This window comes from Phoenix dactylifera, chromosome 12 (genome assembly GCF_051530095.1).
Source record: "Phoenix dactylifera cultivar Ajwa chromosome 12, Ajwa_hap1_PhDact_Kaust_v1.1, whole genome shotgun sequence".
Classification (NCBI taxonomy): Eukaryota; Viridiplantae; Streptophyta; class Magnoliopsida; order Arecales; family Arecaceae; genus Phoenix; species Phoenix dactylifera.
Window position 1 is genome coordinate 25,192,689 of NC_143201.1, and position 27,744 is coordinate 25,220,432.

At 38.0% G+C, this 27,744-nt stretch overlaps 2 protein-coding genes across 6 annotated transcripts; one reads left to right on the forward strand and one right to left on the reverse strand.

Moving 5' to 3' along the window:
• Positions 1-2,164: 2,164 nt before the first annotated feature.
• LOC103714876 (TOM1-like protein 9) lies at positions 2,165-12,442 on the reverse strand. 5 transcript variants are annotated; one of them, XR_015972336.2, is made up of 11 exons: positions 11,986-12,442; positions 8,173-8,251; positions 6,457-6,555; positions 6,248-6,361; positions 5,866-6,026; positions 5,215-5,296; positions 4,758-4,843; positions 4,154-4,318; positions 3,235-3,752; positions 2,997-3,083; positions 2,165-2,917 (listed from the first exon to the last, which is right to left on the reverse strand). XR_015972336.2 is itself a non-coding variant. In XM_008802358.6 (10 exons), exons 1-10 carry the CDS (start codon positions 12,084-12,086, stop codon positions 2,274-2,276), a joined length of 2,049 nt encoding a protein of 682 aa, XP_008800580.4. In that variant the 5' UTR covers positions 12,087-12,442; the 3' UTR covers positions 2,165-2,273. The 5 variants fall into 5 exon arrangements, 3 of the variants coding, with proteins under 3 accessions (XP_008800580.4, XP_088565437.2, XP_088565436.2); XR_015972335.2 differs by having other exon boundaries at positions 2,784-2,917; positions 3,225-3,752; XM_008802358.6 differs by lacking the exon at positions 2,997-3,083.
• A 7,398-nt stretch (positions 12,443-19,840) lies between these two features.
• On the forward strand, positions 19,841-27,505 carry LOC103714794 (RNA polymerase I-associated factor PAF67). The gene is made up of 7 exons (XM_008802241.6): positions 19,841-20,513; positions 23,248-23,579; positions 25,165-25,504; positions 25,965-26,113; positions 26,341-26,434; positions 26,799-26,870; positions 27,069-27,505. The coding sequence occupies exons 1-7, from the start codon at positions 19,971-19,973 to the stop codon at positions 27,111-27,113; spliced, it is 1,575 nt and encodes a 524-aa protein (XP_008800463.1). The 5' UTR covers positions 19,841-19,970; the 3' UTR covers positions 27,114-27,505.
• Positions 27,506-27,744: the final 239 nt, after the last annotated feature.

Consider the following 27,744-nt stretch of genomic DNA (forward strand, 5'->3'; position numbering starts at 1 on the left):
TCGCAAAGATTCTTCCTTATTTTATGCCCCCGCTCTAAAGAGGATACAGTGAACATTACACGTTAGCGAAGACTTGCATTTGGCTGGCGTTTAACAAAAACTCGACCTAACATTAACACTGTTTAGCGTCATCCGGTTTCCTGTCGGCATCCACCAACTTCTATAAGTTATCGACTTCAACAGTTTGCATCCGTACTATATATCATGTACTTTTGACCTTTGCTCAGGTTGGTCAAAATTTCTTGAATCTTTTTTTTCCACAAACCTTTTCAGTTTTCAAATGAAGGTGCAACCACCGTGGCCGCAGCCACTGAAAAGCATCAAGGAGAGGGAACCAGTCCATGCAGGTTGAAGAGACTCATTTTTTTAAGGCTTTGCTAATAATATATCTTCTGGTCCTAGGAAGGGAGGATAAGTAGCTGGGCAGCTTGCACTCATTCAAGGTCACTTACCCAAATCCAACTGTATCCTAAAACTAAGGCTTTACTAATAATATATCTTCTGGTCCTCGGAAGGGAGGATAAGTAGCTCGGCAGCTTGCGCTCGTTCAAGGGTAGTGTATCCAAATCCAACTATATCCTGAAAATAAGAAGATCCAGCATGAACCGCTTTGAAAGGCATATGTTTCAAGCAACAAAACATTAGATATTATTTAAATTTCTTGATCCTATATAAGTATTCATGATCTACCCAGCAAATAACTGATATGAGTCTAAACACATATCTGCACGGGTCTTTACATACTCTCTCCATTTAAGCCCCGACGTTCTCGTCAAGCTTAGGGTTCAAATCTATTCAAATTTAATCACAAACATCATAAACGACCCATGGTCAGCTCCAATAGACCCGTGATGTAGTGTCTCCTAATTCACATAGGTTATGGGTCGGGTACGCTCTGATATCATTTATAACAACCGAAAACTCCGCCTAAAAAAACTAACCGAAAGGTATTATTTAGGTTTATTGATCCGGTATAAGTATCCTAGATCTATCCAGCAAATAACTGATGTGGAACTAAACATACGCCCCCACGAATGCTCACATAATAAATTGACGATCTCTGGTCAAAATCTTTACAAATTGTGCCATGCAAATGCTTATGCGCATTAATATAATTATTGAGGCCTAGAAAACGAGTTCATAACATAGCAACTATTGTTCAGAAGATTGCCTGCACCAAAAGGAAGATGTCACGGAAAAGAGAACAAGGTCCATAGAGTCTTCGCACAAGCAATGCGATTCATGGGAATTTTTGTACCACAAGGTCTGCCGATTATCCAGACCTTGATGTAGCAACGCAACAGATACCAGTTCGTTGAAGTAGTACACAATTTATATGTAGGCAAGTGAAGGTTAATTGTGATGCATCATGGTATGAACGGAAAGATGGTGAATCTCACAAAGATGGCTCAACAGATTTACATGTTTCTTGTGGAAGTCATACACTAAAAATCAGAATCCGAAGAAACAAAAACGAAGATGAAGAAGAAATGTTCCGTCAGCAAGAATGTAGCAACTGATGCGAACCGGTGAGATACGTTCTTCAACATTCCTTCCTTGCAAACAGTTGGCACTATGAAAATGGTCCGCTCAAAATACACTACCTGTGTACTAAACCTCGTATAGGTACCATCATGATACAAAAATCGGTATGCCTGGTATAGATGATAGTTCAGTGTATGGACACTTGGTACGCTCTCCATACCATGTATGAGTTCCGGTATGGTATGCTATGCACTATATGCTGGTAACATTCATATCATTGGAGAAAGAATTCCAAAATCAATTCACAAAAGTTTAACTTCTTTTAGCTCTCCTTGGATTAACATGAGAACAATAATATGAGGCTTGGTCTCTGAGTTCAGCATTTCTGAAATTTGCTTTCTACACCAGGACTTGGCACTTTCGAAATGAAAATGCAGTTTAAGTAAACTTTGAGTCTAAATCCTGATGCACTGAATTCAATGACTTACAACATTCTAAATAACATTATTTTTTAAAAAAAATACCCTTCAAGGCTCTTGTTACTAACAAGAGCTCTGAAACCTTCGTGTTTAACAAGAACAAAGGAGCATCTCAAATTGCTCTAATCAATCTATTTCACTTTTGCCTCTCTAGATTAAATGTATGTGATTAAAACCAACAGACAACAGACAAATGGAGAGGCGGAAAAGAAGAATATATATAAAAGAAAGAGCCAAAGTGAGAACAGCAAATCATTTAGGAAAAAAAAAAATCGAGAAACAAAATAGAAAAGGGCCCACTCACTGATTTTACAAGCTCCCAACATTATTACCAGAAGGTTTATTTGGCTTTGCTTTGGCCATATTGACAAGATCACCAAACAGCTTATCCTCAGGCTTGGGTGGTTTGTTGAACTGCTGCAGGTAAGAAGAGGTCATAGGTGTCTGGTAAGAGGGAGTCATGTTCACATATGGGCTATTATCTTGCATGGAAAGCCCATACATTCTCTGAGAGAGCTCATTTACACCAGCATAAGGGTACATGGGTCTCCTCTGATCATAAAACTGAGCCTCTGGCTGCTGTCCATATCCATATACTGTCAGCTGACTACCTTGCATGGGTTGTTGGTGCATTCCTGCCATCTGTCCTCCCATCATCATTTGAGAATATATACCCCCAAGCTGGCTGTTCTGCATCGGTGGAGGATACATGCCTGCAAACTGACTGCTCTCCGTAGTCTGCATTGGCTGAGGTTGCGGACCTCCCAGCTGGTTGCCTTGCAATGATTGGGGATGCATGCCTTCCAGACTGTTGCCCGGCATTGGTTGCGGAAACATTCCTTCCAGCTGACCACTTTGCACTGGCTGAGACTGCAAGGTAGGCAATCGGTTACTCTGCACTGTTTCAGTTTCCCAGGGTGGTGGGGGGAGAGCTCCAGCTTGATCATTTGCCCCTGTTACGAAAGATGATAGCAATCATAGGCCAGTCAATATGCCTATAGAAAATTATCAAAAACATCCTGAGTGGGAAACCTGTTTTCACAAGAAACAGTTTTGGAATCAAAACTGCTGCTTGTTATAAGTAACCAATCTGTAGTTTCATACAGCACTTGCTTCATTCTCTCTCGACCCATAATTTACCAGTGTCAATCAATAGAGATATTTAGCACAAAAAAATTTCAAGTAGGCAACCTTATAAAAAACATGTAGGCATAACTACAATCAAAAAGCGGAGTTGGAAGTCGAGGAAAAAAAAGGTACCAGTGTTTACCATAACCTAGTGCCTGCTGCTGTGGATTTAAGCCCAAAGCAACCTGACCATTCCATGTAGGACTCGCATGGTTCAATTGAGCTCCTTGATCATAAGCTGCCTGCTCATATTGAGGAGCACCTAAGTTTGGGACACCTCCATTAGGATAAAGGGCAGGCAGTTGTGGCTGTGTCTGAAGCTGGGGTGCAGCAAGATATGCCTGTGATGCTGGAAGTGTGGAATGTGAATCAAAAGAGTTGGAAGTATTGGCATTGCTACTGTTAGCGTTATTCTGGGGAAAAATGTCCACGAGAGCTAAAAGGTTCTGATCAGAAGCAGAACTGGCAAGCGGTTCACTGACAGAAACAAGGGCCAGTGGATTCTCATTTTTAGGTGAACTGTAGTCTTCCCCACTAAGAAGATCAATATGAGGATCAATTTTTGCTGCTGGAGTTGTTGAACCATTAGATGCTAGAGGTGCAGGCAATGATGATTGCTGAAGAGGAGGCTGGCTACTTGTGCTTGCACCTGTACTGGACCTACAGAATTTTTTCACAAGCATTAAACATGGAAATATGTTATTGAAATCAAAAGAAAAATCCTTTCCTTAATTAGTGACTCATATTTGCAATGTAAGCCAAAGACATCCAGGTTTTTCAAATATTTGGTAAATTACTTTCAAAGTCTAATCTTAAGGCTAATCAATAAACTGCACATAAGAAGTCCAAGTTAATAAATTTCATATTAATCCAACTATGGTACATGCCTGTCTACTGGAAAACATGAACATGTTCAGACCAATGAGATTTTTGTAACCCTTAATAGCAGTTAATATGTTCTGGGTTAACCAATGGTAACGTTTGAGATGCTTAAAATTGACACAACTTCATCACATATACTACGTAAGGGAGAAATAAATGACTTAGAGAACATGGAATACCTTTGATCTGGCTGTACTGCAGAATTATCAAGATCTACTAATGCCCGAAGTGATTTGGGTTTTTCCACACGAACAGCAATTCCTGCAGCAATGGCATCATGTTTTGCTAGCACACGCTGCAAGTCATCGTTTAGAGCAAGTCCTTGGGCAAGTAGTTCCTCATCCCTGTAACAAATAGCTAAATAACCTATTATACAAGTCGATAGGCCATAATCTTCTTTGAAGATAAATAAGTGCAAGACTTTATGATGCAATCTGACAAATGTTAAGTTCAGTATTGATAATTACAGAAAATGCAGCCATACGACCAAAAGCATGACTTCTGCACAACTCTTGTTCAACAACAGCGTTAAATGTGTGCATGCATGTGAGAGAGACAGAGAAGGGGGGTTCTATAGAAGAAAAAAGGTTAAAAAAAGAAAAAACTAAAAAGAAAGTATTATGTGTATTATAAGAACCAAAAGAGCTGAGCTTTCTCCTTTTAGTTGGAAGATATAAAAGGAGCACGTGGGGGGGGGGGGGGGGTGCAATCTTCCAAAATATTATGTATTTCTTTTTAAATTTATGCCGGCATAAGGAAAAAAGAAACAATACAAAGACTTACGAGGTTGTGTTCACAAGCTGTACCACTCTCTGTTTGTAAGTACGGCACTGTTCGACGAGGTCAACGATTACTTCCTGTCTCAGTCCCTGCATATCAGCATTAACACAGGTCAGCAGTTGTGATTTTAATGACTATACGAACTTTGTATTGAATAATCACTGGACAAATTGGAGCATCAATATATTAATCAACAAACCAGCATGTGAACATGAAGGAACTCTTGGGTTTTGAGAATTAAGTCCGATAAAAATACATGAATAAGTAGCCAAGTTAATGATTTCAACTGCAGAATTTTTATCATGATCCTCAAGAAAAAGTTGCATCCAACGTTTTCGACCATTGGCATATATTGTTGTCAAATAGAAGTAAAAAAGAAAAGAATATCAATAGTATTTTCTCAAAAAATTAATTAAAAAAAAAATCAAGATATGATGAAAAGCATCATAGTACAGGATACCTCTCTGTTTCCAGGATCTAAAGCATTCAGCATTTCTGCAAGAACATCCATGATTCCACGAGCATTCTGAATTTCTGTCACACTGAGAAAAAAAAAGAATTTCAACACAAAGCAAAGAATTGGAACTTAAAATGCTAATCCAAATGGAAGAAATTGAAGATAGAATTGCACCAATTATTGCATGATCCTAAATAAAGGAAAGGAATTTCTACTAGCTCGAGTGAGGAGAGGACAACCTCCAAATTGTAGAAATAACCATTGTTTTTATTTGATTCAAAAGAAACATAAACATGTTTTTGTTTCATACTAACATACTTGACATATCATTTGATAAAATAAAATTTACTCGAGACATAAAGTGATCTAATACTGAATCTTTTTTACTAGCTGCAAGTTTTATCTTGAGTCAAAATGAAGTTCAAGGAATCATAAGGTATAAACATGTTGACCACTTAAATGTTCTATCAGCAATTATTTCATCTAGTTCCAAAGAAAATTCCTCGACCTAATTTTGTCTATCAGATTTAATATGTGGAAAAACAACATAGTGAAAGTTAGAGATAGAATAATTGGCACCATAACCACTGATCATATGCAATTAGAAGTATCGTAATTTGTCCAAAATGTAGATGTCAGAAGTTAGAACTGCACCTCAAAACAGGAAACTCAGATCCCACTGATGACTCAGGTGCTTCTTGTTGATAATCAGGATTTTGCAAAGATGGTGGATAGGATCTTAGAGGTTGTTTCTGTGGAGGAGTAAATATAGGTGCAGATCTCTCAGGTCTCCGAGGAAATACAGCTCCAGCACGCTGATGGAGGGGGGAATTTTAAGAGAACATTTAATTAGAAAGAGAGTTTTTGCTGAGATATTATAATTATTAAAACATGAACCAACACCATGATGATTCTCCCACACTCAAACAAGACAGTAGCTTTTGTGAGATAGTGTAACTTGCTTGGCAACAGATTTGGATGGTAGATATATATCTCACAACCTAGCTCAAATAACATGAAAAATAGTCTAGCATACCAACAGCTCCTGGTAAGCTGCATAATATTGTGGATATCTTGCTCGTGGACCACCAAAAGCTTCTTGCCAGGTATCTATTAATATTAAAATCCTCTCCTTGACATGAAAATCAGGCTGCAGAATTAAAAAGATTGGGATCAGTTGAGATTTTCATCATTTTCAAGAAAGAAATAGTAAATAAGGAAAATTTTAAATTAAATATTTGTGACCTTTCTTTTCACTATCTTCACCATCTCATGCAGTATATCTTTCTCAGCCACATGCATATGGACTATGTCTCCACAGTTTTTTATCACTGTTTCCAACAGCTGAAATATGATAAGAGAACAAAGCCTATATTAGTGTAACATAATTACCATATGAGCCCTTCAACCAATTTAAGAATGACCATAGAAATTAATGATACTTCTGAAGTACCAAGAGCCTTTAAGGCCCTTAACCAACAAGTTTTGTTTGATCTCTATCATCTGACTTTGGTGGCTATCAACTGGACGCTCGCCACAAAAATGACAGGTTATCAACCAGATGGTAACCCTTTGAATTGGTGCAAAATTTCAGGCCATTGCATCTTTATACAAGAGAGATTGCCAGCCATAAAACCTTAAGGTCACCTAAAAAGACATATGGAAAAATTCTTTTCTGAAACACATGAAAACAAGTGTTTTTTTATTTTCTTCCCAAAGGGAACAAAAGTTTCTATTTTCTAGAAAGACAAAGCCCTTAAGATTGAGTGCTTTCTCCAGGATTTTTTCAAGCCTATCCTATTAAACAAAATTTTAAAAATATGGAAAAATGAAGTATGTGTATGCGTATCTGCAGGTCTAAGCAAATGCAACAGCATCAAATCAAGCAGAATTTTCTTCAAAATGTTAATAATTCTGAGAAGGCATGGGAATAACAGCACAGTGGGATATGGATACGAGTATAATTAAGTCTTCAAGCAATAAAACAATGGAGATGGAGAAAAAGTGGTCCCAAAAGACTAGCAAGGGACAAAAAATAAAACCCTAGGGTACTAGCAAAAATGAGGATGGAGGTGCTGCTATGATGGAGATCTTGGATAAAAATGAATGACTGAAACTGATAAACATTGCTAACTAAGATGATGGTGATATGAGTCAAACTATGCAAGGCCATAACTATCAATAGTGCTTATTAGAAAGAAAAGAATAACCCACAAGGAAGATAGGCGAAATACCATATACACACAAGCAAAGGTATCGTATCATGGTTTCTGAGAACAATTTCTAGGAGAAAAATGGTTGTGTGCAATGCCCACCGCAGCCAAAATGAAACTGTCACCTTTTAAGCTGACTTCCTCTGCTTAAATATCTCTAAGCACAAAAAGGCAAGTATTTCCCTAATAAATGGATGATTTGAATCATACCAGTTTCATACAAATAGCTATTGTGTCCTAATATGAAGAAATATATACCCCTAATAGCTAAACTCTTCTCAGAACTCTTACAAATATATGCACCAAACCAAACAAGCATTAGCCTTTATTGATCATTGAAACATGAAGCCATGTCCCCTTATTGTCAACCTTAAGGATCACTATTTGTCAATCATTTACACTAAGTAGTATGTCAATTTTATTACAACTTCTCAGAATCCTTTCTGACAACTTCCACACATTTTAGCTGAGGACACCTTGTCCTCTTGATAACCCTCTGAGGCTCTGACACACATTCTGTAGTGGTATGGCAAGCTTCGTGTCCAGTGAAGACCAGTAATGCAAGATAAAAATCAGGCAAGAACCAGGTGTGTGCACGTTGACCAGTAAGTATAGTTTAAATAAAATATGGCAAACTTAAGTATTTCATTAAGGAAGCACAAAAACCCATTACAAGCAACTCCAGACAGTCAGTAATCTCAAAAGCAAAAAAAGAAAAGAAAATAAACGAAATCTCTGTGGAACTTACTGTCAGTGCGAGAAGCTGAATCTTTGGATTCTTATGCCCAATACGTTTTTTGATAGTTTTTACGGCATCTTTTGCTTGTCTGTAACCAGAAGTAAAAGAAGAAGAAGAAGCATAATGATACACCGTACACACAAGCTTAATAGCATCAACAAGTATGACTTTACATCAGAACATGAGAACTATATATAATTAGAAAGGGATATACTAACACACGGGCATAACAGTGTCTTTTATGCGCATGTAGCATCATTGACATAGTCTCCATAATCCTTCATGATTTGAATTATGATCCTAGGGGTTAAATATGGGCAAATTCTGGAGCAAAACTCAAGGTCAAAAACCCCAGGGAACATATCACAACCTCATGCAATTCAGGCTCTGGTCAATTGTGCAAATAGGCAGCTAAAGTCTTCGTCGAGCACATTAGGCATGCCAGTGTTGTGGTATGTTTTTATAAGAAGTGCAGAAGTTAGTCATAACTAAGAGTTTGACTGTAGGCTAGGAAGGTAATATGTCGGTATCGTTGCATATAAGTTCCTCCAGTTCTTGATCTAGAGATGGAGATCTCAGTTCTTGCATATTCTTGCCTAAAAGATTATAAGCATGAAGCCGTTTGGCAAACGAGGATATCTGACCTGAAAACCTCAAAATGAGGGAAATTGCCTCGACTTCCACCTCAATTAATGAAGAACAACCTTCAAATTCTTTACAATGTTGTTGACAAAATAACTAGGGATCAAGTAGGATAAAGGGTTAATTATTTATCAAGTCATCAATTGCAGTCTAGCTAAGGGTGTGTTTGATGCTACTTTTTCTTCCTAAAAAAGGCCATTTTGTAAATTTAAAGTAAGAAAGTACTTCCTAAAAAAATAATTGTCTGATCACATGATCTGAGAAGTGACGCTACAAGTAAAAAGTTAAAAAAAATTCTAGGAGAAGCTAGAAAACTTAGCTTCTAGCTGCTGCTTTTTCAGGAAGAACATTTTAAAAAGTGTATGCAACACCAAACATGCCCTAAGTGAGTATAGTTTCTTCCATTGGTTAGAGATTGATCTAAAATTTCTTAACTTCTATAATAGCAAGATTTTTCAGAAGTCATGTTGGGGAGGAATTGCAAATAGACTTACAAAAAATACTTTGGCTCGTAAGCTAAGGCAAGCTAACGTCATTAGCATTTTTCATTTCATACCTCCAAGCATGAGGTTCATCAATAGTTCCACGAAGTGGACTTTTGCTTTCTCAGTTTAAGTGTTTGCAAGGTCAGGGTCAGGTTTTCTTTAATCCAAACCCCACGAAAAACCAGGTATACAAAATGGAAGTTACCTCAGCTGACATTAAATTCTTGTTGAAAAGGGAACTATCCCTACTCCAACTCAGTAAGTATCTTACTAATTCTGTCACTCTATATATTGCTGACAATCACTTAATTTTCTTAAGCTGTCTTCCAAAAAAAGCTGGCTCAAAATCAATTTCTGATGTAGGCACAAAGAACCTGAAGTGAAAGCACTTGATTTGTGTCATTGAAGATTTAAGAAGTGAAAGCGCTTTGCAACTGCATTAAGATGAAAGCAGATATACTATTTATATTATATTGATTATTCTAATCCAAATCAATACATTGAAGTTGAATAATTGGTGAAATCAATTAATTTTGTTTTTTGTGTTGCACCTATTCTTAAGTCTTGCTCCTACTCATGCACCAGCTTCCTAAAGCTTCCGCACCTCTTTCACAAGATACTTATATGAACACAGCAAAATTTATTATAATTAACCTTAGATCATATTTGTGTCATTTATTATCTTATCATTTTTGAATACCACCATCAAGTAATTATGTAAAATTTAATAACAAAATAACTAGATAACAAAATAACCTCCATCAATATAATTCGTTGAGAAGAATAGATCCAAGAGACCATATATCAATAATATTCAGATTTAAACATATTCCAAGTTTTTTTATGTTATCTCCTGGATCTGTCGAGATTGTGTCCTATCTGATTTGGGATAGATCATCATCTTTGAACTAGCAAACTTTGTTTTATCATGCTTCTTTCTCATGCAATATCTTTTTTAGTTGAACAGAACAAAAACCATGAATCATATGCCTTAACCCTAAAGACATAGGTCTTGCTGCATTAGGAACCCTTTCTCTAGGCTGCTGCCTTTCAAAACATTGCTGAAGCATTTGTTTGGCATTTAACAGTCAGGTCAAAAGTTATACCAAACAACCTTACGAGAAAGTCACAAAGCAATCCCTGCATAGACACAACTATTCTGTCTTCCAAGACTTGCATCCATATACATCTCTGGCTGTTAATTGAGATTCGGATGGGATTGATTCATTAAATGCCAAGACTGGTGCTTGTTTTAAAAAATTAAATTTATTAGCTTAGGGCTTATCTGATGAGTGGCATGCATCTATTTTGTACTAACCACTTTCACAACTGATCAGCTGGATTGGATACTTGCAAAGTTGCAATGCAAACGATCACAGGAGTGGTAAAAGTTGGCACACCATTAGTTTTGTAATTCTATTAGAACTCTTTTATTAGTGAAAATATAGGGAGAACTCAGAGCGGATTTATTCTTCTACGAAACTAGGAGGGTAGATGCCACTCAAAGTGAATCTCCGGAGGTTGGTTCCCTTGAAGCAGGCCTTCTTGTCTTCATCTCTATTTCACTTTCTTATTTCATATCATGTATGTAACAGCTTGATTCAGAGCATTGACCCGGACTACGACCACACTGCAAGGGATCTTGATAATAATGCGCAACAATTTCAAAATAACTAGGATACTTTTATAGGAATTGATAGGTGTTAGTAAAGATTTAGACAAGGATTAAACCAAATCAGAGTTTAATTAAGGATATGTATGCTCTGACTGTGGAGAATTTCAATTTAGCTGTAATGATGCTCAACATGACAAAGCTAATGAAGTTCATGGGTGATTTCTCAGTCACGTAAAATGTGTCATTCATGTGTCCTTTCATTTCTAGGAGTTTCCATGATGAGAAGGCATATTATAATATTGTTATAAAAGGCAAACAATTGACATTTTTTTAAAAAAAATAATGCAATAAAGATTCTTTATCTTGGAGGCTTCAATATTGATAAGTGATCTTTAAGTTGGAATTTTATGTGCTTATTTTCTCCAAAAAAATATCACTTACTAGGTTTAAGAGTTTTCAATTAAACGCATCCAGCTCTTTCTGGTTCTAACTAGTTAACTGATCAGTTGGGGAGGTTTTTTGTAGTAGGTCTAGTTGGCATCAGACTAGTTGTTGTGTTGTTCTAGTTAAACTCTTGTATCAATGAACATAGTATATTATTCATATCAAATTTTGTCCTTTCGGAGAACTAGGCGGTAAACGACCCTAGAAGTGAACTTTGGGAGTTGGTGCCCCTCAAAGCAAGGTTATCCTCTTATTTTTCTATTTTTACCTTCTTTATTTGAATCCAGAACCTATCAGAGTAGCAAGGCTTCCCACCTTTTCTCCGAGAACAAATTACTTTATACAATCCAACCTTATAATCCGAAGTTCTCTTACAAAAATATCTCACCTTTGCTACTAAATATTATTCGCCAATCAACCACGTTCAAGAATATGTCACGGTGAAACTTAAGAAAGAGATCGATTGGAAAAATAACATCAGGAAATGAATCAAGAAAATCATAAATTTAACATAAAACCCATCTCATCAAATGATCACCTCCAAGAAATCCAAGCCATAAGCGAGTATAACAGAAAATAGAAAACCATCAAAGAATCTGACAACCGAAAGGAGCAAGGATGAATAGAACCGCATACCCAGGGTCGTGATTGAGGATATCGCAGATCTCAAGGTTCATCGCCCAATCCGGACCGATCAGCACGTCGCTCGTGGCACGCTCCACCAGAGAAGCCGCCATCTCTCCAACCACACGAAACGATCCGAAATGGAAGGAAAAACCAAAGCCCTAGAACACGATGAAATCCGGCGCCTGCCGACGAGATCCCAACGAAGTTGAACCCCACGCGATCGGACGAGACTGGAACCTAAACAACCCCAAGAAAAGAATCCCTAGACGAGAAGGCCGTCGAATTCGAATCCTCCTCTTCGAGAGCCGTAGGTGTTATTTTCTCCCCTTTTTTTTAATTTTTTATTCTAAATCCCAACGGCGAAAAAAAAAAAAACATAAAAATCTCTCGTCTTTCCGTCGGCTATAATTCCCATCTCTTCGAAATCACACGCTCTCCTCTCTCTCTCACACACATTTTCCTCGTCGAATTACTCTCCGATTTTAAGAGGAAAAGGGCTGGCTTGACCAATAGTATGCCTCCACGTATCGCGTCAGCAGGTCTCCAAAATCCTCTGCTGTAAAAAGATTACAGCCTTTTCTTCGGTGGGGTGTGAATTAGAAATTACAGCTTTTATTTGGTATTGCGGTGGGTTAACGGATCATCAAAGGGTCTACTGTACGTACGGTAGAAGACGGTTGATTTAGGGATCAGGACCGTTAAAGATTGGGTGTTTGCAACTTGATTTTTTAGAATTTTATATTATATTATAAAAGCATCAATAAAATTTTGTCCAGAAAAAATATTAACCATTAAATTTAATACAACAAATTCTAAAACAGCTTTTCAATATTTTTACCAAATTCTTTTATTTTATTCAAAAATATTTTTGAAGAGTCAAAAATTACTTTCTCATCCACCAAAACTCTGCCAAACAGGATTTTAATAGCCAACCAGGTATCTAGTGCTTTCATTGCATCTGTTTATATGTTATTGTGACAATTAGATCTAAAATAGATCATCACATCTGTTCAACAGAAGCTGGGTCTCTTAGTCTAAGACAGATCATTAATTTGTAATATTTGATGTATTATATATCTATTATAATGTGATAAATAATCACAATAATACAATAGAGTTCTGTACCGAATTTGTATTTGATAATTCAAATTCTTGGATTTCAGTTTGATGTAATCATACTGATACTTTACATTAAAATAAATCATTAAAAGTGTCTGCAAATAAAAATTTCAATATCTTTCCCTTCTGCGTTTAAGGAGGAGAGTTTATTAAAGGGTGGATCGGGTCAACTTAGCAAATTAGTTTGAGTCATATGCTGATTCTTTTGTAATTATATATTTATATGATTAAAAAAAAGACTATCATAGAAAATCATCTATACCTATAAGAAAATTGCCTGCCACAAAAAACTGCAGTTTCTATGATGACTTTTCTCATCACAAAAATCTTTAATTATAGTAAATATTTTCCATCATCAAAGAATTAGGTGTGATATTTTATTTGATGTATAATAGTAAAATAATTTTATGGTGACAAAGAATTGATGCAAAAATTATTTACATCAGCGACAAAACAATCAACATAAAAATCTTTGATGCTTTCATGGAGTTCTTTTTTGTCGTAGAAATTATTTAGCAATAACAATTAAATTTCCATCATCAAAAAGTAAATTTTTATCTTCTATTCATAATTTTGCCGAGATGCCATCACTTAAAGATATGATTTAGTGATGATATTTTTCGTCGTCACAAAAGATAACACAAAATCATAATTTGCTACAATTGTTAATGACAAATTGGATGACAAGAACCCATCTAGTCCTAAATAAGTCAGCATACTAGAACAATTTTCTTATAGAGATAGAGAGTTCTAATTTTTGAAAAATATATCATTTATAGTCTCACATGTAAGCCACCAAGGCCCAGTAATGGCAAACACTGTCGCTTGAAAAACAAGATGCTTCCATGGAGAAAAAGGCCACAGATATATGTAGATTAGTCTCTTTCAAAAGCTGAAATATCTCTAGATTGGCCTCTTGCTTGGGATTTCCGACTCATTACATCCCATTAATATAAAAGAGTTTGATTTCGACGGCCCTCTAGAAATAGTATTCCAAAGCCGACTTCTTTGAAGGGTGGAGGACAATATCTATTCCAAGACAACAGGGTCCACGTACGTTGATATACTAAATATATACTTAATTTTCTTAGTTTTCAAGGCAGTGGCCTTTATGGAGGTGACCGCCATGGCAGCCCTTCATCTCTTTTAGGGAAAAGAAAGTACAAAGTTTAGGAGGTGCCATCTTATGTCAGCATGCCGAAGAGTCCTGCTCTTTTGTCCAACATTACTTTTCCGACCCTGGAATGCTGGTTTGAAAACACGGGAAACTTCTTCATTTCGTATTTGTGCAACATTCTCCGATGATGTGCTGATGGTGAGAGGTAGCCTCTGATGTAAGCGGAGGACTGGTTTGGTTTCTTCGGGCTAGAATATTTTACATAAAAAAAAACTAATGCTTAAATATATAATGCCTAAAAAATAATTTTTTATATTTGGTTGATAAAAAAAATACATCATTGACTTGTATTTGATTGAATATTAAAATACCCGCTATACCTTTAATAAAAAAAATTAAACTATTATTTCTAAAAACTTAAAAGTGTTTTTTCTTAAAAAAAATTATTAGAGCCCAATGGAAAAGTCACTTTTTTATATCCCACATTAATTATTTTTCATGATATATCAAAATCTTATTTTTATAAAAAACTATTTTTTATTTTTTTAATATTCACCTGAATTTTTTGTTGACTAAATTTTTTTCCTCTCTTTTCTGCAACCAAACGAGTCCATAGTCAGTACAGAGGTGGGCGATGGACTGCGAGTATATGACATGCTCGATTCTGTAGATAGGCAGTGGGACGTTGATAGGTTTCGATTGGTTTTTGGAGATTTCCTTGTTGAGCAGGTATGGTGCCTCTCGGTACCTGGGTGTGGGGAACCAAATGTTCGGGTTTGGCGGTCCTCATGTAGAACCAGAGTCAGTGTAGGGGATGTTGCTCGAGTTTTACAGGAGGATCTCAAGGCAGGCTCGGATTGTGCCTAGGTCTGGCGGCTCAACCTTCATCCACGGCTGACACTGTTCCTTTGGAAGGTGGTCTGGGACCGTCTTCCGACAAGATCGGTGCTGAGTGGCCGGGTCGTGAGGATCCCCCCGGTGTCTAATGTGTGGGGCTGATGAGACTGTTGAGCACGTGCTATTACAATGTGTGTGGGCGAGGAGAGCTTGGGCTCTTGCAGGGATCCCACAGGATGTATAGAGTTGCATGGATTAGTTTGTTCGGGTCATCCGACGGGGGGCTGAGAGCCCCTACGGTCTTTATAGTTACGTATGTTGCTTAACAGATATGGCTGGCTAGAAATGTCAGAACCTTCGCTGGACGTCGCACATCGCTAAGGTTTGTCGTGGAACGTGCGTAGGTACAGGTAGAGAAGTTTAGTATCGGTACCTCGTTAGGTGGGCCTTTGATAGCTCGAGATATCTGGAGCTCCCATTCCGCTCAAGTAGCGTCTCGCACGGTGTTTTTCACCTAGAAGCCCCCACCTCCGAGTTTCCTTAAGGTTAACTTCGACGGGTCAGTACTGGATGGAGGGAGTAGAGAGGGTGCCGAATTCATTATTCGGGACCCAAGTTCACAAGTGGTGGCGGCTGATGGTTGTCACCTATCGGAGACCTCGATCTCCAGTGCTGAGCTGAGGGTTGAATGGGAAGGCTTCAGATATGTACAACGAGTGTTGCAGGCTGGCTCCATTATTATGGAGGGTGACTCAACTACCATTATAAGGTTGATTCAGGAGGGTCCGCAGGTGGTGGAGTGGGACCATCCCCTACTCCGTGATATTTAGGCGATGGGTAGTGACGAGGAGGCCTTCCTAACTAAGCATGTCTATAAGGAGGCTAATGGGGCCACCGATTGGGTAGCCTCTTATGTGGCTAATCACTCAGGCGGTACTCCATGGATGCAGGAGGGTGAGCTGTGTAGGGCCCTCCGCGATGTTTTGTTTTCTAATTTTATTAGGTGCGTCCATACTCGTGTACTGTGAGGCGCCCGCTAAAGCTAATAATAATAATAATAAAAACAAGTCCATAGTTCAACTAAAAAATAAACCAATGCGAGCATGCACGATGGGACTTGATATTTTTTACCACATGCCTTGAATTATATTCTTGTCCCTAAAATTTGATACGCGGTCAAAACGACCATTTGCCGCTGCCGCACAGCCGCAGACTCGTCAGGTCCCTAAAATTTTCACTCAAGAATTTAAATTACTTATTGGTCCTTAGGTGCTCCTAAGATATTTTTAATCTACTCCGCCTTAGGCTGCTGTAAACATGAGCCAATCCTAGCAAGCAAAGTGCCGGGACAATTTCACCTTGATTGGATGGGCAAGGGTGGCAATTGAGCCAGACCGGAACAGACATGGATCAAGTTGAATACGGGTCAAGTCAAAAATTCATCAACCCAATTTTGACTTATTTATTAAATAAATCAAAATTTCAAATATATATCCGACCCAGGTAACTCGATCCAACCAACATAATCTATTTATTAAATAGGTTAAATGTCTTATTCGGTTTTTTAACAAATTAAATAGATTTAAAGAGATTATATAGATTAAGCGGATCAGGTTAAATAGTTCAGAAGCAAGTTAAGTAGAGTTGGGTCATAATCCGCTCCAATTATTAAACGGGTCAAAATGGATTAAATGGGTGGTAGGTTTAAACCTTAATCCAACCCATTTAATAAACATATTTAGACGGGTTGATCCATTTATAATCCAAACATGTTTATGTCAAACCCAAACTGGCTTTAGAGCCGGTCGTTCGCGAGCTAGACTGACGAGCCGGATCATAAATTGCCCCTTACTCATTACTCCTAGACCCTATTGTATCTTAAAGCGAACCGATGATAATCTGGTCTAAGCAATTATTTGGCTTTCCTCTGCCAATTCAATCGCTAGAACTAGCCCGTGTAAGGGGTTTTAGGAGAAATACTTTGATGTTCCGGATTCTACAACTCTAGAAAAAATTTGATGATAATGAGACTAATGTGTCTTGAATTTTTAAGTAGATACAAGCACTCGACCTTCAACATGCAAGACTACATTTACATAAAACTGGAATAAGTAAATAACTCAGATTTGAGTATTTTACTAACACATACACAGGTGCAAAACATGTGTTCAACTCATGTAAGAATGAAGGAAATTCCTCTCACCACCCATTTTCGTTCAATTCTACCTCTCAGGAATTTCAATCAAAGAATGTCTGAGACAGTGCAGAGTTTAAAGAAGAAACCCAATCTTTCTACTCCCTTCGTCCTCTCTCTTCAATTCAATTCCAATAGCACAAAAAAAAAACGGCAGACAGAAAGAGTATCTGCCAGAGATTAACGAATTCGACCAAACTCTTTCTACCAAAGCAAAACAAATGAATCAAAATAGAGAGGAAAATCCGGCACCCACCGGTCCAATTCGAACGCATCGCGGCACTCGCCATCCCCCGCCGCCTCCCCGCCATTTCCAAGCCAAAACCCCGAAACGAGACGCCATGAAACGCGGCTCTCGGCCTTTCAGCGCATCGAGCTACTCCAGAAAATCTGGCGATCTTCCCGATGGGTGTGTTTCCCGATACCGGTTCGCGCAGAGACGACGCCGAGAGAGAAGCCATGGCAGCGGAGAACAGAGAGCGAAAGCTCCCTCGAGATTCCTCGCCTGGAGAGTGGAGATCGAAGTAGAGGTCGGAAGCCTCGTCAACTGATGCCTTAATCTACCAAAAAAGAGAACAGGGGATTGAAAACAAAACACCCTCCGGACGGAATAATTAACGTATCGGCCGGAAGGATTTGGGTGAAGAGCATGCGAGTTTGTACGAGAAACGAATAGAAGTTGCACCATTTTGACGGGAATTGCACCACTTCGGCGTTTCGTTGGTTGGCAGTCGGTACATCTTTATTCCACTATTCCATTATTCCATCAAAAAAAACTATTCCGTTATTCCATTTGCCGGGCGCGGAGAAGAACAGCTGACAAGGGTGCAGCTCAATGAATTTTGAGGCCTAAGGCAGAACTCACTACTACCACTAATAATAATAATAATAATAATAGTAATAAAAATATTTAGAAATTATTTGAAGTCTCAATGCATTTATAGCTAAGAGTCTTTTTGGGGCCTCAAATATTTATAGCTAACTGTTTTTAGGCTTTGGAACCTCGATGCTGCATTTATAGCTAAGAGATTTTAGGCTTGGGGGCCTCAATATATTTATAGCTAAGAGTCTTTTGGAGACCTCATTGCGTTTATAGCTAAGAATTTTAGGCAGGGGCCTTAAGTGACCACCTCAGTCGCCTAAAGGTTGAACCGGCCCTGCCAACTCCCAGCGATGCTCAAAAATAGAGCAAATGACCCATCAAAAAAATAAAATCTAATATATTTAGAAATAAATGGTTTAATTAAAATCTAATAAATTTTAAAAATAAATTAGCCATGTCTTAATATGAAAACTTAGGAGGGTCAACCTATAGATGTTTCGGCGAAAGGCTATTAAGACATGAGATGATGCACAAGAGAAAAAAAAAAATGGACTTTCCCATGTATTGAAACATGAGGATTAAAAATTCGTGATGAACATATGAATTAAAATAACATGTAACTGTAGCTTAAAAAGGCAAAACAAATGCTGCAATTCTACTTGTGGTCATAAAACAAAAAAAAGTGTATCAAGCTACAGTAGTTAAGAGAAATCGAGAAAATTCAATAAGAAGCTCGAGAATAGCTACATTGATATGTATGCTGCAGTTTCAACTCGGTGCAAGCTCCACCAATGACCATCTTCAAGTACTTGCAACCAAAGAGGCCATGATGGGATTTGATTTCATCAGATGCCAAATTCAAAATTGTTGTTCTTTCATGACATACCAAGACATGTTTCTTCCAATACTCATTTGATGCTTTTGCCTCAAATGATGTTTCATAGATTAGTTTGAAATTTCGCAGAGCTTGTGAAATAATTAGGAAGTACCGACCATGCTCAAATATGTGTCTTTACATATGGTTTTGGCAATGCAATAATTTTTTGCCTTCTCGACCACCACTAGATTTATAAGTCTTTTGATTTGTTATCAACTGGCAAGAATTAGGCATGTGCATTGCTTCAAGAAAAAAAAGGAAAATACGGCAAGTTATGGTGTCATTTTTTTCATATATAGTTTGATAAATACAATGCCATTTTTAACTAATATTGATTATGTTTCCTCGAGAGAGCAAGAATACAAACAATAGTGATATATTTTCCCCCTAAAAAGAAAAAAATAGTGATATATTTGCCAAAAATGAACTCGTCAATAGACTTTTGGAGAAAGGAGAGATAAATAGGACTTGGGTGAAAGACCCTTTTGAGTACTTAACATTAAGTAACAGTGTGGAGTTTGTTTTGCCACAGAGGTTTAGGTGCGAAGATCCTAACTAACATCGGCAAACTGTATGCCGACTTAATGGCTCCAACTCTGCAACCTATTTGTAACATTTGTACTGTATAGGGGTTTAAACGTAAAAATGATCAATTCATGTATTAAAGGATATCTGCGATTGAAGTACCGGCATCAAGTCAAACATAGTTAAAGCATTTTTTACACAAAACTCCCCCGTGGAACGTTAAGGTTAGTCGACTTATGCTCGTGCATCGCACGTGATTCTTAAGCTCTTAATCGTTCACCGTCGATGGTTTGATCAACCTTAAGATCCTCAAAACAAACGGTGGAGATTAAGCGCTATATGTAACTCCTTTCCCGGTCCCAATCTTTCTCCACTTAAAACCCTAGAATCCTTTTTCCCCCTCCCCTCTCATCTCCTTCCCCTGCGTTCCGGCAGAGCGAGAACCCAGATCCCAAACCCTAATTCCTTCGTCTCTCAAAACCCTAGCGATTGATCCGCTAGGATGGCGTCCTCCTACGACTACGACGAACCGTCGTACGACAACCGCTCGTATCCGCCGTCGTCCCAGGTCTCGGACGTCGCCTACGACCCCAACTTCGTGCCGGACTCGGTGAAGACGTTCGTGGTCCACCTCTACCGCCACATCCGGGAGAAGAACGTGTACGAGATCCACCAGATGTACGAGGGGAGCTTCCAGCGCCTTAGCGAACGGATGTTCCGCGAGAACCCCTGGCCGTCGGTGGAGGCCGTGGCCCCCTACGTCGACAACGACCATGTCTTCTGCCTCCTATACCGAGAGATGTGGTTCCGTCACGTCTACGCCCGCCTCTCCCCCACGGGGCGCCAGCGGATCGAGTCCTGGGACAACTACTGCAGCCTCTTCGGCGTCGTGCTCCACGGCGTCGTCAACATGCAGCTCCCCAACCAGTGGCTTTGGGACATGGTGGACGAGTTTGTCTACCAGTTCCAGTCCTACTGCCAGTACCGGGCCAAGCTCAAGAACAAAACCGAGGAGGAGTTGCAGCTGCTGCGGCAATATGATCAGGTACCGGCAGCAAAAATTCTTGATCTTCTCCGTGTTTAGGGTGTCAACATTGTTATTATTCAACTTTGGTTTTGTGTCTGAGAGATTACCCCTTTGAAAAAATTGGATTTTGATAGGTTTGTGCAGTCTTGACTTTGTATTGGTTTCTTCAAGATGTTTTGGAGTAGATTCAGGTGCATTGAGAATGAATTAAATGTTCATGCCTTCTATTTGTAAGTATAACAGAATATTAGAAAATAGTTGAAAACTTCTTGCTTTTGTTGTGTAATTTGAAAACTCAGTAATTTGTGATTCAAAATTCAATGTGCGTATAAGAAAGAAAAAAAGGTCATAATAAATATCGTGTAATGAAAGTACACTCGGAAGATCTATTAGGGCTTGTGTTGCAAAGTTTTTATCAGTAGCAATGATCTCTAGAACTGATTAAGAATTATGAGAGAAGTTCCCAGTTGGAAGATCTAGTCAAAATAATGAATATAACATGTTTCTTTACTACCTCAATTATACAATATAATTCAGCATTTATGTATAGTGGAAGGAAGGCACACAGCAAGATTGTTTTGGCAGTATGAAGAAACATTTGGAGAAAAGACATTAGATGAGCTAGTTGTGGTGTGAGTATTAAGGTCCAAAAGGTGGTAAAATAAAACCAGGAGTCATTCTTAAGCTCATGTCCTCTGTCGTATATTGATGGAGAAATCACTTTTCAGCAGAATCTGCTATATGTATGATATTTGAAGATGATTTTAGTGTTATTTGATGAGATGCATAGTTGACCTGGTTTATGCAGTCGTTGTTATGCTAACATCCCCTTTCACATACTGACTGAGAAATCACGTTTTGGCAGAATCTGCATGGCATATGTTACTTGAAGATGATTTAGATGTAGTGAATTGCTCGGATGGATATTTGACTTAGTTTATTGTGTATGTTTCTGGTCCTTTTATATCATTCCAAAAAAGAGAAAAAAGCTATCACTTACCATATGCTAATACTAATGCGAGTTAGGAGGATTGAGTAAGATGAGACAAGGGAAAATGTGTGGGCACAAGCAGATGGTAAACATAGTAGTTTTCCTGAAATTTCTGTTTGAAGTGGGGATACGATTATGTTTTTATTGAGGGTGAGTTTTAGCACAATGGTAAGGTTGCTCTATTGTGAACTGGATGGTTTCGAAATGTGAAAATAACCTCTTCGCAAGCATGGGTAAGGCTGTATACATCTGACCCTCTCTAAATCCCACAATGATGGGAGCCTTGTGCATGAGGCCATCCTTTTAAAATTATGTTTCTAGTAATTTTAATCATCAAAATAGATGGAAAGTGGAAATCAGTTAATGTCTTGGTTCTTTTTTTTTTTTGGTACGAGATCTTGGTTCTTTACTGGACCCTTCTTTTAATTTGTTTTCCAACCAACTTCTAAATTAAATGGAACACCACTCTTAAGGTGGCAATCTTGAGAGGTCAGTGCATTAGTATGGGTCCACCACTTAAGAGAAAAAGAGAGGTGTTGGCAGGATCAAGGAGGTAAAAAAGGTCAAAAAAAAAGAGAGAGGGGAGACAGTAGTTCATAGTAACCAACTTCGAGAGGGGCCTAGATTGTCACCGAACTTCACCTCATGGGCATCTTTCTCTTTCTTGTGGGAGAATCTGAGGAGGAATCTATTACTACGAGGACCTCTGAGCATGCGTTGAAGTCTCATAATTCAGATTAGATTGGACATGGAAAAGAAAAGGTCAACCTGGATGAATCGTGTAAAATAGCATTGGATTAGGCTATTCGATTAGAGAGGAGAAGAAGGGGGGGGGAGGGTGGAGTGGTTGCTGTCCTAGATTAGATTTTTGGCAAAATTTAACTTATTGGAATGCATAAACCTAACGCAGATCATAAAGTTCTTCCTTTTGTATGTTCTGTTCAGAAGAAATTTTGACTCTATAAAGTTCGCACATTGACCATATGGCTGAGTTCATCTATGTTTCTGACAGAAGGAATTACTGGAATTACTTGTATTGTTTTAAATATGGTTCCTAGGTTCGGTTTTTTTGGTGGGGGCTGGGGAGGGTTTGAGCAATAATTGCGTGCTTGTTTACCAACTGGTTATTGCTCTCTCTCTCTCTCTCTCTATTTCTCTTGTGTTCTTCAGTTCTTTAGCATTCTGACTTTAGTTCTGTGGGGGGGTGCATATCTCTCTAGTGTTTGTTATTGATTTTGATGCCACATTGGTCAATGCAATGTAATATGATAGTCTTCACACGATGTTTGTCATGATCTGTTAATGCTTCTTGATGTTTTTTGGAATTTTGATCATGGTGCAAACTAATGCTTTTACATAATTGATAGTTTGGTTCATCCATGGGGTGCATAAGAGGAAGGTTTCTGTTGGAGTGTTAGTCTTTTTTTCATCTAGATTTGTATTCAATGTTAAGTTTGATAACATTTTTATGCTATATTGACTTGGCTGTCATGGATATTTCTTGTAACATTTGTAGTCTGACATTTGATGTGTGATATCTATTAGGAAGCATGTGTGCATGTATGATAGCTGTTGTACATCTCCCTGTATATTTGTCCAAGACTAATAAGTGAGATCCTCTAAAGTCAGTACATAATAATTAGACTTTTGTTGGCTGTTTGTGGACATGGATTATGTACGATGCATGTTTTCTTTTACATATATACAGTTATATCATGCTTGCTGTCATCTTATCAGCTGGTTCTTGTTAAATCTTGGTAGGCATGGAATGTGTATGGTGTTCTCAATTACTTGCAAGCCCTTGTGGAGAAATCCATGATCCACCAGATTTTGGAACGTGAGAAAGAAGGGTTGGAGCAATTTACTGCTACAGATGGGTATGACTATGAAGGTGGAAGCAATGTATTGAAAATGTTGGGCTATTACAGCATGATTGGGTTGCTGAGAGTTCATTGCCTTTTGGGTGATTATCGTACGGGCCTAAAGTGTTTGGCTCCGATTGACATTAGTCAACAAGGTGTTTACACCATTGTGATTGGAAGCCATATATCTACAATATATCACTATGGGTTTGCGAACATGATGTTACGAAGGTAAGGTGCTTTCTCAGCCTTCTTTTTTCCCCTAATTCTTCATCATTTTTATTTTTTTATCTGCTATGCTACTAGGAAAAACCCTTCTTTACTAGTTCTTTATTTAGGCATATTTTCCTTTTTTTCTTCCAAAAGGTTTAAATGTAGATTGTCTGTTGTTCTGAACCTTCCTTTTTGTTGTTTCTTTTTTTTTCCTTTTTGAAATGTCATTGTTAATAATATTGTACATGTTTCCTTTATCTCATTTTTGGCTCTCTTTTGAGCATTTCTATGGTCAAAGTTCTGAAAATATTGTAATATAGAATCTCAGTTCACTGTATATTGTATTTACTCTCTCTCTCTCTCTCTCTCTCTCTGCATGACCCTTGTTGTGGATAACACCTGCTTCTGAAATTGTATCATAATAGGTAACATATTATAAGTGCTTGTCAGCTGAAAAGTCTAGATTGTGATTAGCCATTTCTAATTTGAGTTCTAGAAATTGCTCCATGCAGAACTAGGATTCTTAGAGATGTGAATCATCGTGCATCCACTCCACACTGTATTACAACTGGTGTCCAATGTTAATTGTTTAACGATCATATAAGATAGCGAGGAAGTATTGTTTGGTGGATATGGCTCTTTCTGAACTGATATGATGAGCCTTGCAATGGAGAGATATCAAGTCAGCTTTTTTATGCTTCCTAAATTTAGATCATTATAAGTATGTGATTTATAATCCCTTGAACCATCTCCAGTCTTTTGAGGAGGTTAACTAAGCCCATAGTGATAGAGAAATGTGATGTTCTGACAATATGATAATTACTGCTGTATTGGTTACACAACATGCTGTGTCCTTTATTAATTTTTTAAAAGAATTTGTTTGTTCTAAGAATTTATTTGGTTTATTAAAGCGCTTGCATAGTGCTATTAATTTGTTTGGGCATACATCACTTTTTGAGTCATGGATTGGGAAATACTTTGTGTACCGTAAAGCAGAATTAGTATTCTTCATTGGAGATATATACTTGTTGATAGCGAGAACACTTCTCAGTCTCTGTTAAAATCAATTGCTGGTGCACTGAGCCTGTGCATAATTTAACCTATTTTAGTGAATTTGGGAAGTGTCTTACTATGATGAAGTTTTCCTGTTCTGATATTATCCCCTGATATCTCACTGATAACAGCTACTCCTCATGTTTAGCAAAAACAAGTCTGATTTGGTATTCTAAGAAAAGGGAACTTTATAGAAATGATTTGGAGATGCATAATTGGCTTTGTAACATGTAAAATCTACCAAGATATGTCTCAGAATTTTGCGACATTTTCCCCTGGTTTAGCCAACACCTGACAGAGCTTGCGTATTGTGGTTTCTGGCATTTTATTTTTGTATTCCTTGTCAATCTTATATTCTATCATTCTTACTTTTCTTTAAGCACATACTGGAAAGATTTTACACCTTTCATGAAGCTCTCATTTTAACGTTGCTAGGTTATGTGCATGTATTGTTTCCTTAGCCTTTTAGGTCTCTTCATTGTTGCAGTTACCTTACTTTTTTAAGTTGCTTCCATTTGATCACTAAGTTTTTCTGTTTGCTTATGGAAAGGTATGTTGAGGCAATACGTGAATTCAATAAGATCCTTCTGTACATTCTGAAGTACAAGCAGTATCATCAGAAGTCTCCACAATATGATCAAATACTTAAAAAAAATGAACAGATGTATGCTTTGCTGGCAATCTGCCTGTCTTTGTGCCCTCAAACAAAACTTGTTGAGGAGAATGTGAGCACTCAGTTGAAGGATAAGTACAGTGAGAAGATGTTGAAGATGCAGAGATATGATGATGAAGCATATGCTGTCTATGATGAGCTTTTCTCATATGCCTGCCCCAAATTCATTACCCCATCAGCTCCGGTTCTAGAGGAGCCACTTACAAATTACAACCAGGTAGTTGCTTACTTCTTTACATCTTATGTTGATTGTACCAAATCTGCTTTTGGTTTGTAATCTAGATAAATACTGTTTCGATTGTCATGACTTTGCTTTGCACCATTATTTGTGTTGCATGGAGGTGCTGAGCCATACTCGATTTTACTGGATTTAGTTGTCTGAGCTCCACATATGGTTTGCAACTGAATGATAGGTGTGTTATAATTGGTAAAAAGTAACTTCAAAAACTAAGCTACCATTCCAACAGATCTGCTTGTCCAATGCTATACAAGTGCATTATTACAACTTGTATCTTGAGAGGTAGCAGTTCTAGGCATCTTTAAACTGTAATTTGGTTTGATAATGTATCTAGTAATCTAGTTATTGCTTACAAATAAACTTCCTAATCAAAGTGGCAATTCCTTGCACTCTGTTAAGGCCTGGTAGAGTTACTGATCAGCACCCTGGCTTTCCGCAGGATGCTTATAGGCTGCAGCTGAAGTTGTTCCTTTATGAAGTGAAGCAACAGCAGTTGCTTGCTGGTGTACGCAGTTTCTTGAAGTTGTATTCAACCATATCAATAGGGAAACTTGCTACCTATATGGAAGTGGATGAACCCACATTGAGGTCAGTGGTTTGTCAAACCTTTTTTTGGGTTATTGATATCATCTACGTTGTTAAAAAAATTCATATCTTCATTATATGTTGTAAAAGGTGCATCAGGGAGAGGGGGTCGTGCATTTACTTTTGATTTCGGGAGACCAAATTTGATCATTCTTTTAGTCAGTGGAAGTTTTTTATCTTGTGAACTGTAACTATTCCACAACCACTTGCTGACAATTGCTTGCTGACAGAACAATCTTGATGACATACAAGCATAAAATGCATGCAGTTGATTCTGATGGAAAGATCATCCCAAATGCAGATGTTGATTTCTACATTGACGAGGTAAATTTTGTCCACATTCCTTGAATTTGCAATCTATTTTTTAATGATATCTAGCACTAACACATTTACATTGTAAGAATAGTCACTGCTCGGAAAATATTAAATTCAGTTGTCATATCCTGGTATTTTGTTCTTAATGCTAGTATCCAGATTACAATCAGATGGCTGATAGGTATGGTAATTAAGGCCACCACAAACTGTAGGGAACACAGAATTTATCTTTTGAGAAAGGAAAATTTTCTGTTACAATTGTCAAAATACTTGCTGTCTTGTTCCTGCTCACCCTTTTGTAGGCTTAGTGCCTTGTGATCAGGTATGGTGGTTTATTACTTTCTCATAAATATATATATTTTTTTCAATGCAGGATATCATTCATGTTGTTGAATCCAAGTCGGCAAAGCGATATGGTGATTATTTTCTGCGTCAGATCTTAAAGGTTGGTTGTCTATCTCTGCTCTTCCTGTTGTTTGCTATTGCTGCATCATCTTGCTGCTGCTACAACAGCTGCTGCTGCTACTGCTGCTATCAATGATATTTACTCTGCAGCAGCGCCAGCAGCTGTTATCAAGTACATAAACTGCCCCGGTTCTGTCACCTGTATGCTGATTCCGTATGTCTCTTTGGTGATGTGCAGTTTGAGGAGATGATCAGTGAGTTGGACAGAGTAAAGCTGGACTGAGTCTCTGTCCATCCCAGAGTGGTGTAACCACCTTGTTTTGTTCCTCTTTGCTACTCTGGAAGGGCTTACTCGCCAACTTCAGATGAGTTGTTTGACAATAAGAACGGTAGATATTTTGCTGAGATGTAGAGCAACATCTGCGAATGATTACTGAGCTTTCTTGTGGCTGAGTAATTTAGTTCACTCATTTAATGATTTTTAATCTTTTATTAAATGAATTGCTGCTGTTATTAATGTATCCAAGATTAGTTATTTCTGGTATTCCATATACTACATTTGGTAAGAGTGAGACAACTGGATATGAACCTGTATGGCCGGGTGTGGCTCATGATCAGTTTGGTTTCCTGACTTACAGTTTTGGCTCATAAAGTTACTGATTGGAATTGTACTTATGTTTTTCTTACCACCTCCTGGATGCTGTAATACCAAAGTTAGGCACTGCAATCCAGTGGCATGAGGCTTGCAATTAGGATGTGAAGTGGGTAAATAGGGTTCTGGACGCAAAACACTCAGGTCTCTACAAATTCCTTTTTGAGCATAAGACGATTGTTGCGTTTCTGTGGTTGAGCACAAATATGTCTGGACTGGCCACAAATTATTTTCAACAGCTTCAATTTGAACGGTATCAGAT

Excerpts from the sequence above, each read along its gene's own strand:
- LOC103714794 (XM_008802241.6), top strand. The coding sequence starts at position 19,971 with ATGGCGTCCTCCTACGACTACGACGAACCGTCGTACGACAACCGCTCG. Across the intron at positions 26,114-26,340 it reads GTGGATGAACCCACATTGAG|AACAATCTTGATGACATACA; the intron begins GTCAGTGGTTTG and ends GCTTGCTGACAG. Across the intron at positions 26,435-26,798 it reads TTGATTTCTACATTGACGAG|GATATCATTCATGTTGTTGA; the intron begins GTAAATTTTGTC and ends TTTTCAATGCAG.
- LOC103714876 (XM_008802358.6), bottom strand. The coding sequence starts at position 12,086 with ATGGCGGCTTCTCTGGTGGAGCGTGCCACGAGCGACGTGCTGATCGGT. Across the intron at positions 5,297-5,865 it reads TCTGAGTTTCCTGTTTTGAG|TGTGACAGAAATTCAGAATG; the intron begins GTGCAGTTCTAA and ends TTTTTTTCTCAG. Across the intron at positions 3,753-4,153 it reads GCAGTACAGCCAGATCAAAG|GTCCAGTACAGGTGCAAGCA; the intron begins GTATTCCATGTT and ends AAAATTCTGTAG.